The sequence below is a fragment of the Diabrotica undecimpunctata genome, chromosome 4, assembly GCF_040954645.1.
Source record: "Diabrotica undecimpunctata isolate CICGRU chromosome 4, icDiaUnde3, whole genome shotgun sequence".
Taxonomy (NCBI): domain Eukaryota; kingdom Metazoa; phylum Arthropoda; class Insecta; order Coleoptera; family Chrysomelidae; genus Diabrotica; species Diabrotica undecimpunctata.
Window position 1 is genome coordinate 125481573 of NC_092806.1, and position 13006 is coordinate 125494578.

Below are 13006 nucleotides of genomic sequence, written 5' to 3' on the forward strand. Positions count from 1 at the left end.
GAAGATCAAGTGAATAGAGCAAACAGAGCCGCAGGCTGCCTAAATGAAACTATATGGAGAAATAAAAATATCGGGAAAGAAACGAAAGGCAGAATTTACAAAACAGTCATGAGACCAATAATGACATACGCGCCAGAAGCAAGAGACCTGACACAGAGAGAACAAAAAGGATGTTAGAAACAGCAGAGATGAAAACACTTAGGAAAATTGATGGTAAGACACTATGGGACAGAACTAGAAGTACAGATATACGCCGTAGATGCAAGGTGGAGAACATCAAGAACTGGGTAAGAAATAGAAGAGTAGAATGGAACGAACATATAAGCCGAATGACAACAAATAGAGTAGTAAAGATGGCAAGAGACGGTTCCCCAATAGGAAGACGATCAGTAGGAAGACCACGAAAATAATGGAACGACAACTTACTGGAGGCACATTGAAAAACAGACAGAGTCATGTCTATATAAAAAGACGAAGAAGAAGGAAATGTTGCGATTCAACCATAAGGACTTCGGACATCCTACAATTTTACGTCCCTGATTAATTCGGTGTCTAATTTCGGTTTCTCCCAAGCCGTTCTTATCAATGAGTGCACCTAAATATTTAATTTTTTTTACTTGTTTGATTTCCACGTCCTCGTCTATCAACACTTCAAACCTTGCATCTGAATTAATAACTAAATATTCTGTTTTCTTCATACTGACTTCTAACCCCCATTTTACATATTCTCTGTATAGACGCTTTATCCTAAATTCTAGATCATAAGAATCTTGAGCTAGGACGACTTGGTCATCTGCAAAGTTCAGGAAGAACAGTAAATGCCGAGTTGTTGTAAAGCTTGCCACAATTTAAGTCTTAGAACTGTATCATATGCCTTTTCTAGATCGATGAAGGCTAGATGTACTTCGGTACCAACCGCTATTCTTTTTTCTATTAATTGTTGGAGTATAAACAAGTTATCAGTGCAAGATCTACCAGGCGTAAATCCACTGGTCTTCGCTAATTAGATGTCCTATATCATTATGTATTTTTCTATTTATTATCTTTCCAAACAATTTTTTATTTGATTGCGTACTTCTCCGTTTTTCCTTTAATATGTTACTCAATTACTAGATGTTTTATTTGTTAGCCATTTCTTATATATTTTGTTTTTTTCTTGTATCATTTAGTATCATAGTGCCCCAAAAAGTATAACCGTTTAAAAAAAATTGCTAATTCGCAAAGTATTGTCGAAGTATTTTGAAGCTTATATGAAAATCCACAGTGTTTTAAAAGTCACCACAAATTTGTATTAGAAGCGTTGTATATTTGCTTATTTTTCAGAGGATTGGTTCCATTACACAATGCTTGCTCCTATGGTCATTTCGAAGTAACTGAAATGCTAATTAAGCACGGTGCCAATGTAAACGCAAACGATCTTTGGGCTTTTACACCTCTTCATGAAGCTGCTTCCAAATCGAGATTAGAAGTGTGTTCTTTACTACTGGCCGAAGGAGCAGATCCTCATCAATTAAACTGCCATTCCAAGTCTGCCATAGATGTAGCTCCAACTAGGGAACTGCAGGAAAGACTTGCATGTAAGTATATCGATGGCCTGGTTCCAAAAGTGGCTAACTACAAAATCGTTGTTTTCGATTAAACGAAATTTTAAGTTTAACCCTGTCGATCAAATCAGGTCTTTGTAATCGAATTATTGTTTCTCTATAAAATATTTATTAGGTAGTGATACTGAGAAACACTTTAGATATAAGAATAATAAATAGTTCTTTCAATTATTCGTCTGGGGAGGGTTTTTCGTAATAAAACGCACGTAGTTACATTTGGTTTTGGTTTACAAAACGGTTTCAACTTATTTTGATAAATTTTTCATTCTAAATACGTGTGCTATTACTCATAAAAATTTTAAAGTATAGTATTCTTAATATCAATTACTTACCTTCAGCATGATGGACGACAATTGCATCGACGTAAATTGACCGATTCGGAACAAAAGTTTCATTATTACTTAAATCCGCTTTTAGTCCTAAATTTAATATTTTTTCCGCTCTGGAACTCATTTTACAACACTAACAAACACTAAAATATACCTGAAATGGGTAGATATAAATATGCTTGTAATTACAACAAACACTGATAATAATAATTAAATTTATAGGCTATAATACAGCCCTATCTGAAAAGTCAGCTTAATCCTCCGAATCTACGTCAAAGTCGGAGGAGGATAGATTTACTTAAGCTACTATTTAAATTATCGTATGCAATGTACTGAGTTTCAATAAACTCTACCAATTTTTATTCGATTTGTTTTCTAACTCAAATAATTTTACTGAATCCGCGTCGTTTCGGCAAAAGTAAATTAAAACATAATAAAGTCCCAATGTTCTGTTGGAAGACCTTATGTTTTCAATGCGGCTAAGTTTTCTAAAAAGGTGTCTACTAATTTAGCCAGATTTTTCGAATTAACTACCGAGATTTTCTGTACGCCCATGATCGCATCCCAATGCGCGGTCGCACAACGACGAACATTTGTATTTGTGTAGCGTTTAACAACTACACTCAGGTGCAAAAAATTGATCCATGGGTATTATTTTCTGAAAAAAGAAAACGTTTGAAGATATTAGTTTTAAATCAGGTATATATGTAAAAGTATATGTTAGATTAAAATAATTTTTACAGATTATCCAAAAAAATCATTTATTTATAGAGACATACGCCAAAACTCAAAAATACAATTATATTCAAAACTTTCTGAAATTAAGAAAAACATTGATAATAAATCAATATCTAGTGTTTCCCCCTAGGGCCCTTATAACAGCCTGTACACGTATAGGCATTGAGGTAATTAACCTCTGGATATCAAATTGATCTAATTGGTCCCATATTTCTTGAAGAGCCGCTGTAAGTTCAGCCAAGTTGTTTGGAAAGGGTACTCGTGCTCGAAGACGTCTTCCCATCATATCCCATAGATGTTCTATGGGATTGAGATCGGGACTGCAAGCTGGCCGGTTCATACGGACAATTCCCACCTCCTCTATAATATTGGTTGACGATTCTATGACGATTCTAGCACGGTGAGGACGCGCGTTGTCGTCTATAAAAATAAAATTAGTCCAATGAAAGGAGCAAAAGGTACCACATGCTGATCTAAAATACTTGTTATGTATCTTGCAGCAGTCATAGAACCTCTATCTACAATAACTAAATCAGTATGGGCTTCTGAACTGATACCAGCAAAAACCATAACGGACCCCCACGATAACTTATTCTTTCCGCAATATTACATTGAAAATATCGCTCTCGGTGTCTTCTCCAAACCCTTTCTCGGCCATCTGGTGACCTTAGACAAAATCTGGACTCATCTAAGAACAATACATTGCTCCAATCTGCATCACTCCAGTTTTCTTGCAAAAGCAATTCGAGCTCTGCGATGTTTTATGGATAGTATTGGAGATAGGGCTGGCCTTCTGGATAATAAATTACTTTCTACAAGTCGTCGACGAACTGTTGCTTATATCCACATTTCTCACTTCGCTTAGACGATTTGCCAGTTCAACTGAAGTTAGATGCCGATTTCTCAAACATGATTCACTGCTCTTTGAACCGAAGATCGACTAACACCCAACATTTCAGCTGCATAATATTGGCTACGTCCATCTTGAACTAAAGTCACCGCCCTTGCAGCATCTGTCGGAGTTAGAGACATTTAGGAAGGATAATTAAATAAACATATAACACGTTTTGAAAATAAAATCACTACACTAGTATGGTTGTTGAATTAAAAACAACATTCAATAAATATCTACTTGCTTCAGACCCTTTTTGACAAAAACCTGAAATACCAATTTGTTTTAAGACATATAAAAAGCAATGTTAAAAATATTATTTTATTTCTCGTATACGAGGTTACACCTAAATTTACATACGTAATTTAATGTCTCTAAAATTATACAACTTCAAATAAATAAGAAATAAGGAATGGATCGATTTTTTTGCACCTGAGTATAGTTCATAAGCAATTTGATAATTATCGCTATTTATTGACAAATTACGAATCAAACTGACTGGAGTCCCCTCTAAACATCCTTTCAAATACTTAAACTTTTCTACGTCTACTAGGCCTGCATTATTATGTACAACCGAATTATATAAGTCTAAAAATGAACTAAACTCTTTAAAATCACTGTTAAATTTAGGCAGCTCTATTTTGGCAAGCGAATGTTAGATTGTTGAACTACTACCAATCTAAACGATTCTGGAGTTTCAGATTGTGTCTCAAATAATTCCGCACTAAACAGTTTTATTTTATAAAGTTGTTCCAAAAATAATTCCCGAACATTTTCTTCAGTCCTCGTATCCGCGTCTGGTACAGAAAGACAATATTACTAATAATATTTGTGTGATGTTTTCAGAATTCTTCACGAATTGAGTCTAATTCTTCTACTCTAATTATTTTATAAAGATAGGATAGATGAATTTTGAAAAAGCTTTAAAACCTAAATTGAAAATTACCTGAATGTCATTCATAGCTGCCTTTCTCAAAAATCTAAGTTTCTTATTATTTTCTTTAAGTTTTTACATTTTAAATTTCTAACAAATTCCAATTAATATGTACAAGAATGTGCTTAAAACCGCGAAATCAACCAATTGATATTTGATATTTTATTAAAACGACTATAATCTCTACTTCAAAACTCCCATAAATCTCCACTTCAAATGCTCATAAATTATTCTCGAGCCTCGAATTTAATAATTTTTGGACAAAAGACGCAAATTGATTAACCCGGTTTTTTATGAACTTCCAAACTGATAAAAAATACGACACGAGACGAAACCAACCATTCAAATTTAAATATAATAAAAATCTTTTTTCAACAAATGAGATCAAATCCGGCTAGATAGACCCAATGTGGTGAATTAAACAAACACCGAACTATTACGAGAATTAATAATAATTAACTTAACATCAACTATATTCCTTCGATAGCCCTGGCGAGATGAATGAACTTTAACTCATAGGTACAAATAATCATCAAATTTTAAATGGTTGCCATAAACAATCAAAGCAATGTATATGTTCAGTTAAACCTAGGTATGGTTTACCGTTAATTGAAGTCGATTACCATGGTTTACACTATTTTACGAAACGAACGAAACGAATTTAATATATGTGCATTGGTTCACTGTCGGGTTGTGTCTGTCCCTCTTATCGACGATCTCGCTCTAGTGGTTCGCGAGATGCATTCCCCGAGCGATACTATAGGGATCGTAGGGATACAGGGAGGACAAATGTATCGATTAATGTTTTGTCGATCGAGTTTTGTTTAGCGATGAAGCTCACTTTTGGTTGAATTGCTATTTGAGCAATCATAACTGCCCTATTTGAAGTTACGATAATCCTCAATTGTTACTACCTTGTTATATATTGTTGAGTATTGTTATTTTACTGAGTTAAAACGAAGTTATATATATATATATATATATATATATATATATATATATATATATATATATATATATATATATATGTATCAACGAGAAATATGACAACATTGCATACATCGTGAATTGTGACGTAGTTCTTGTAACAAGTAGAAAAGAACTGTAGATCAACGTTGCCGCAAGATAGGGAGGAATATATCACGCACTGAATCAACTCACTTTTAAGGTGAGAGTTAAACAAAATGTATTTTAATCTGAAAAATATATATGTATACTTTCAAATTTTTGACTGTCTATTTCCTGGATTCAAAGAGTATCAAATCTTTCAAAAATATTGAATTACGTGATGAACTGATTTTAATTATAAACTAAGAATGTTTTATGTGTTTTTCTCACTAATGGTTTTTGTTTTAGATGAATATAAAGGCCATCTTCTACTTGATGCAGCACGTCAAGCTGACACGACAAAAATTAAGAAATATCTTACTCCGGATATAATTGGTTTTAAACATCCTTATTCGGGGGATACCGCTTTACATTCAGCCGTCACCTCCCTTTATCCTAAAAGAAAGCAGGTTTTAGAAACACTAATAAGGTAAGATTTTGTTTACTTTTTAAAATGTAAAAATTCTCTTCCTTTTTATTAAACTTAAGTATTTTGCTCAAGAGATTGGTGCCAAGACATTATGCAATTACTTCTTACCAATACTCTACATATTCTACAATTCTAAGACTTTGATCGCGGAAAAATATTTTTTGGTGTCAGAAACATGGATCTTGTTTGATATCTTGGAGATGGTTTAGAAACTAGAGAAGTTGAATTCTGTATGTGGTTTCTTTTCCAACCTTTCCAAAGGTTGGTAGCTTTCCAAAAGCTACCAACCTTGCATTTTTTTAGCTCATTTCATAAGTAGTATCATTGAAGAAAATGGGATATCGCAAATGCTGTGGTATAAATTGTAAAAATACAACAAGAAATAGTCAATTTAAGTTTCCAAGTGGATTTCTAATATAAATTACAATAATTATTGTATTAAATAATCAAGTTTAAGTAATTTTATTTCCAGTTTACTAAAAACTTCGCTGATCTATGACACTAGGTGTCGCTCTTCCGACATGTTTACCTTTTAATAATCTCTGTCTTTAATGTTCAAATGATTAAATCTAAACGTAAAAACCATAGTTTCCCATTTTTACAATTAAAAGTCCATTAGAAATGTTTCGAAGTTAAACATTGATATAAATTACAATAATTATTGTATAAAATAGGGCTTCCCAAACTTATTTGTACTGTGACGCCCTTGGGACTTTGCTATTTTTTGCATCGCCCCCTCAACCCAACCCCCAATAATACTTACCAATTTTAGTACTAGCCCAGTAACAAGTTATAGTTATAACAAAAACACTATTTGAACATTTATATTTTTTATTAGAAATTAAGAACGAAATCAAAACATAGGCACAAAAATGAAAAAATATATTTATTTTTGTAACTGGCTGGTTAATGTGTGGAATGTGCTTGCTTTTTTGAGCACAGCTTATGAAACTGGGGCTCCATTTTGGAAATAGCAACTCTAATTTCTTTTTGTAAGTTTATGTGTGACCTGTACTTGTTTTTAATTACTGCAACTGCAGAAAAGCCCATTTCGTACAAGTACGAAGTCGCAAATGGTAATAAAAGCTTTAATGCAGTAGTGCTGATGGCATGATATTCTTGAGAAAGTGAGCTCCAAAATTCAAACAGTTCGTCCTTGTTGTATTGAAGCTTTAGGCTAAAATCACAGGACAATTCTGTCAGTTGTTCTTCTTCCTCTGTTGAAAGTGTCGATGGCGATGGGATGACAGGAAAGGGTTTCTGACTCAGTCATATTGCTTCATATCTTCGGGAAAATATTTCTCAAAGTGTTTCCTCAATGATAGCATGTGTGGTGTAAACATATTTTTTAAAGAGGGATCAAGGTTTCTATCGATTTTTCTTGTAGAATACCTTGTAAAGCAGGGAAACAGTCAATTTCTTGACCTTTTAATTTTCTCTTCCATAAGAACAACTTCTTCTGAAACCACTAATTTTATCTGCCAATTGCAGGATATCAGTATTGTTTCCCTGCAAAGGCTTATTAAATTTATCATTTAATCATTTAAAATAATTTAATTTGTTAAATATGTCACAGAGGTATGCTAATTTTATTATAAACTCCGAATTAATAAAGTTTTGCGCATCATCATGTCATTCTGTATGTAGATACTGTGTAAAATTCATTTTTTTCAATTCATTCATTCAAGTTTATGGAAAAGTCTTGATTTCACGGGTCGTGTTTTAATATAGTTCACCACTTTAATAATGCTATCCATCACAACAATTAATTCAGGTCTAACGTTATTTGCTGCTAAGCGCTCTATATGTATGACACAATGTGTCCATTTTACACTTGGAGCCTTGGTTTTGATGAGAGCTTGTAGTCCCCCATACTGTCCTGACATCGCTCGGGCATTATCCGTACACAGGCCACAGTTATCCCAGTTAATATTAGTGTCAGTCATATATGAGTTTAAAATCTCGAATAAATCAGTAGCTTTACAACTTTCACATATTTTTCTGCAAAATAACAAATCCTTACATATGTTTGTTTCTTGTATATAATACATAATAATAATACATAACATATCAATTGAGCATCATCATTGCTATCAGTCGCCTCGTCCAGTTAAATGGCAAATAAACCTGAAAGTTTCCCCACAATTTGCTCATTAATATCTTCTGCCCTGTTGTGAATACGGCGACTAACCGTATTGTTTGAAAGTGGTACATTTTTTATTTCTTTAGCTGCCGATTCTCCAATCATCACTGTTGCCATAACCGCTGCAGGTAAGATCAGCTCCTCAGCGATCGTATGTGGTTTTTTACATTTGGCAACACGGTAAGCTACCATGTAAGAGGCGAGCAATGCTTTGTTAGGAATTGATGATCTTGAAACCAAAGCCGTGGTCTGATGTTTTAGCTCTCACAATTTTCTTACAAAAAAGTCTTTTGGCTTACCTTGTAAATGACTGTGAGTTGATTCCAAATGCCGTTTTAGTTTATTAGGAATATAGGAAATTAGGAAATTTAAGGCAATATATATTTCAATTTACTTTAAAATATACAAGAGAATAATTTCAGAACGACTATGGTATAAAAGCAATTGATTGCTTAAATGATAAACCGAACATCAATGATAACCAAATTAAATTAAAAAATATTTTACTTTTTATGACTTATAGTTCATTCGTCAGAGAGTTGACCTCTAAAAATCATACGAACAAGCTGAATTTTGCAGAGAATATATATTTTGTGACCCCAAAAACGATGCAAAAAAGTTTACCATTTTTACCCCCGAGCTTCCCTCTAAAACCCCCCTTACAGAGGGGTAAAAACGCAAAAAAATCGATTTACCAAGAATCTGTACACCGTAGAAAAAAATATTTCAAATAAAAAATGTAGCTAGGATAATTTTAAACAAAAATGTTTATAAGCATTTTTTGTGTAGAATGAACCGTTTTCTTAGAAACAACGCTTGAAGCCACCGTCGATTTTGCTTGTCAGTTACGAGGGCGAAATCAATGTTCAATAAAATTTGTATCAGCTCGACGGTAAAAATTCGATATCTTTTGATCCACGATCGACAAAAATCAAGATGCGTTTTAAAGGCAAAGAGTGCAGCTTTCGTATGCAGGTTTTGTGTTTTGCCGAGAATAACCTTAGTTTTTATAAAGGTGTTAAATAAATTAACGTGGCGCGATTAATAAGATTCTTTTTAAGTAAATCTTATTATGTTTTGTGATAAAGTGTTTTTTAGTTAATACTATTTCTTGAATATGGCATAGATATCCTGCCGAATCGCTGAAAAAAAGTAAATAAAAAATGTCACAGTATCACAGGCAACATTTAATATGAACCTAAGCTCCAAAAAATTCTACTAAAAAAATATATTAAGGCTCAAGAACCTTAATTAATAAGGGCAGGTTACTTGTTCTAATCCTCGAATATTTATTTTTCATCAGTTAACTAACAAATAATATTTTTGGAAACAGAAAACAATAACGAAAAGTTATTATCCTTTTAAATATTTATTTTGTGATATTTATACTAATTATTCTGTATATAGAAAATGTTTACTATAATTATACTGTAATTATCGTAAAAAATTAAAATAATGACGTCAATATGTAAAATTATCTAATGCATAATAAAATTATTTCAAAAGTAAGGAATGTTGTAAACAAGTTTAATGCCCTTGGTATTGTGCTTGTTAAATATGAGGCGTGAATAGTGAAATACGTAAAAGCTCCAGGACTAATGAATAAAAACTTCATCTCCTACATTTTTTGGGAATAAACAATTATAATTCAAACTATTTTAATTTAATTCTGGGAAAATAACAATGTTATATGTAAAAGGATTATTAGAAAAACTTGGGAGGGTACTAAAAAATGCAATATTATTTACAACGGTTAAAATAAACGCTACATTGTGATTGATATAAAACCAAACGCAATAATAAACAGAAAACAGATTGCATTTGAATCGGTGAGAAGAGAAAGCGGATATGTCCATAAATAGGCATTTTTGACATTTTGACAGAAATCCATTATGAAGTAGCGCCGTTTTGTATAGAAACCGGACATATCCTCATACTAATAATGCTTTTATGTGTATTAGAAATTATGGTATTGTGGAAAAACCGGATAAGTCCTGGACATGTCCATTTTTTCTACAAAAGCTACAACGCATGTATATTCGTCCCAATATACATTTGTCATTCGTCATTGTGGAAAGTTTACAAGATGATAATCTCAAATTAAAAATTAAAAAAAGGCGAAATCCAGCGAGTTGGAAGGCTGTTATTAATAAAAAAGCAAGACAATCTGGACAACAGTATACTGATTATAAAAGTCGTACTATTCCAAGCAAAACGATTGGAGAACCATGCAGGTATGTTGTTATAACCTCAAATTTTGTTAAAATTTTTAATTCTTACTAGACTTATTACATTGTAGATGTAAGAAGAAATGCTTTCTTGCGATTCCTCGTGAATGTAGAGAAGAGATTTTGACAAAATTTTATAAATTAGAAAACAAAAATGCTCAAGACGCTTATCTTCAGTCCCTTATTGAAATATTGACAGTTCTCCGACAGCGTCCTAGACAAGACACTGAAGATAACAGAAGAAAACCGCATGAACGCTGATTTGCGTACAGAGTGACAAGTACAGGAGTTTATTCTGTTTGTAAATCTGCATTTTTAAGTCTGCATACTATAACGAAACATAGAGTAGGTCGGTTGAAGAGCTTTGAGATAAAGGACAAGTGCCTGTTGACATGAGAGGTAAACAAAAACTAGCTAATGCAAAACCTGAAGAAAGAAATAGTCAATAGTATAAAAGCTCATATTGAGTAATTTCCTGTCAAACTAGCACACTACACTACAAAATAATGCATTCGTTATTTTCGGAAAAATTTCCAGATGTCCCAGTTATAATAAAGTCCCAATATTTGAATGATAATGCTAAGAGTTAACTAAGTTAGCAATAGCTGAAAAGATGGTACACGTACGTCGATCAAAAAGTTTTTTGCTAAAATGAATGAGTTAGAGGCCCTTACCAAAGTGGATCCATTGGCAGGAGGAATATGCATTGACTATATGCAAAATCTATTTCTACCAGTAACACCTATCCAAGATGCATTTTACCTAATTTAACTTACAGTCAGTGTGTTTAACATACACGATCTTAAAACCGGTAAAAGCTACTTCTACGTATATCACGAAGGATTAGGCAAAAAGAGTCCTAACGAGGTGTGTTCCTTCATAATGCATTATATTAAAACATGTATCTGAGGAAGTGAAACACTTTCACATTTTCTCTGATGGAGCTGGGAATCACAACAAAAACCACAAAGTTTTAAGGTTCGCTGGAGCCTTAACAGAGGGGAAGTTTAGTATTGGAATATATAAGTTCAGCAAAGAATTCCAGGTCCAAGTACTTTCACTTAGTAAACAGGCACTCAGGTGTTTTGAAGGACACAACGGTGTGCTTTGTGAGAAGAATTCCTTCTTCCACGCATCGATTATCCTTTCTCGGCAAAACAAAACTTCTCGCACGGGATCTGATTTAATTTCACATCTCAGCGATTGTCAATACAAACACTTATCATTCCGTTAGCAGCAATTTCCAATTCAAGTAAATGATCGGATTTTGTTTATTCTGATCGAAGAGACACTTGTGTTACAAGTGTTTTTGAAGATTTTAACGTGACGTGAATTAAAACTTTATACAAAACGGATGAATGCACTAGCATTCGACTTTATGCATAATATTCAGTTGCCAAAAACGTCTGTAGGGGAGGTCTTCTATTATCAACAATTAACAGTCTCTGTATTCTGTATCCACAATAGCAAAGACAATACTGCTAGAATATTTATTTATCATGAAGAAGGTAAAAAAGCCGCTAATGAAATTTGGTCGTTTTTTTTTTGGGATTACTTAAACGAAATTTCAGACAATATAAACGAACTTCATTTATATACTGACAACTGCTGGGGACAAAATAAAAATCACACACTCATTCGCATGCTCCTTTCTCTAACGGACAGTGCTAGATTTTCGAAAATTATACACTATTTTCCAGTTAGAGGACATTCCTTTCTCCCTTGCGATAGGGATTTTCCAACAGTAAAGAGAAACATGAGAAAATTCGATAGAATTTTTACGGTCCATCAAATAACCGAAATCATTATAACTAGCAGTACTGTTGGTGATTATAGAGTGGAATGTATTAGTCATTATTTTAAATTTCTTAGATGCACTTTATTAACTTAAACGTTGAATTTAAAATAGAAAAATATATATAAAAACAAAACTATGCTTGATCGCTTCCTTCGGGGAAGAATCTCTCGTGGTTCAATGCGCGCTCACCCTTGTCATCAAGATTGCGCCTGAAGCTTGAGTCGTTTTGGCATCCCACTGGACCGTATTTAGTTTCTGAACAAGTACCATAAGTAAATGTTCGGTAAAAGAAGTAAAAACAGAAGATCTGATTAATTTTAAAGATTGGTGGCCTACTTTATATAAGAAAAGCTGCATATCAGAAGAAACTGCTTCCAGAAGTACAGCACGCAATGCAAACGTACACTTCAATATCAGAAAATGTTCACAGTTTATTTACGAGAATGGAAAAAGGGGGGTTGTTACTGCTTCCGAGTTTATAGATGGCGCCTTCAAACATACATTTCAGCCTGTTGTACAGCTTGGAAAAATTGGTATCTTTTTTACCGTCGAAACCTGCTTATCTATTAGGAAAAGTGCCCATCAAATTAAAAAAAAAAAAAAAATGGAAGACATCAAAAAATGTTCCGTATTTGTTGAGGAACAATACAAAGATTTTTATAATTTAATCTTCTTTGGCTTACTACTGCTAATAATTAACTGTTGGGAGTTGGGAGTTGTAAGAGTTATGAATAAAATTTAGCTTATGAGTAAAATTTAAATTTAAAATCTATTAATTTTATCAATGCTATGCAGAAAGCTCA

At 33.1% G+C, this 13006-nt stretch overlaps 2 protein-coding genes across 2 annotated transcripts in view; both read left to right on the top strand.

Moving 5' to 3' along the window:
* Tnks (tankyrase) overlaps positions 1 to 13006 on the top strand; it is a 79599-nt gene that overhangs the window by 24526 nt on the left and 42067 nt on the right. The window contains exons 4-5 of the mRNA XM_072530184.1: positions 1324 to 1577; positions 5854 to 6034. Of these exons, the coding sequence (XP_072386285.1) occupies positions 1324 to 1577; positions 5854 to 6034 (435 nt within the window). The remainder of the gene's footprint in view (positions 1 to 1323; positions 1578 to 5853; positions 6035 to 13006) is intronic.
* On the top strand, positions 11754 to 12296 carry LOC140438028 (uncharacterized; the record flags this gene model as incomplete). Its single annotated transcript, XM_072527745.1, has 1 exon — positions 11754 to 12296. A coding segment is annotated over one exon (543 nt), but the record flags the coding sequence as incomplete, so codon positions are not given.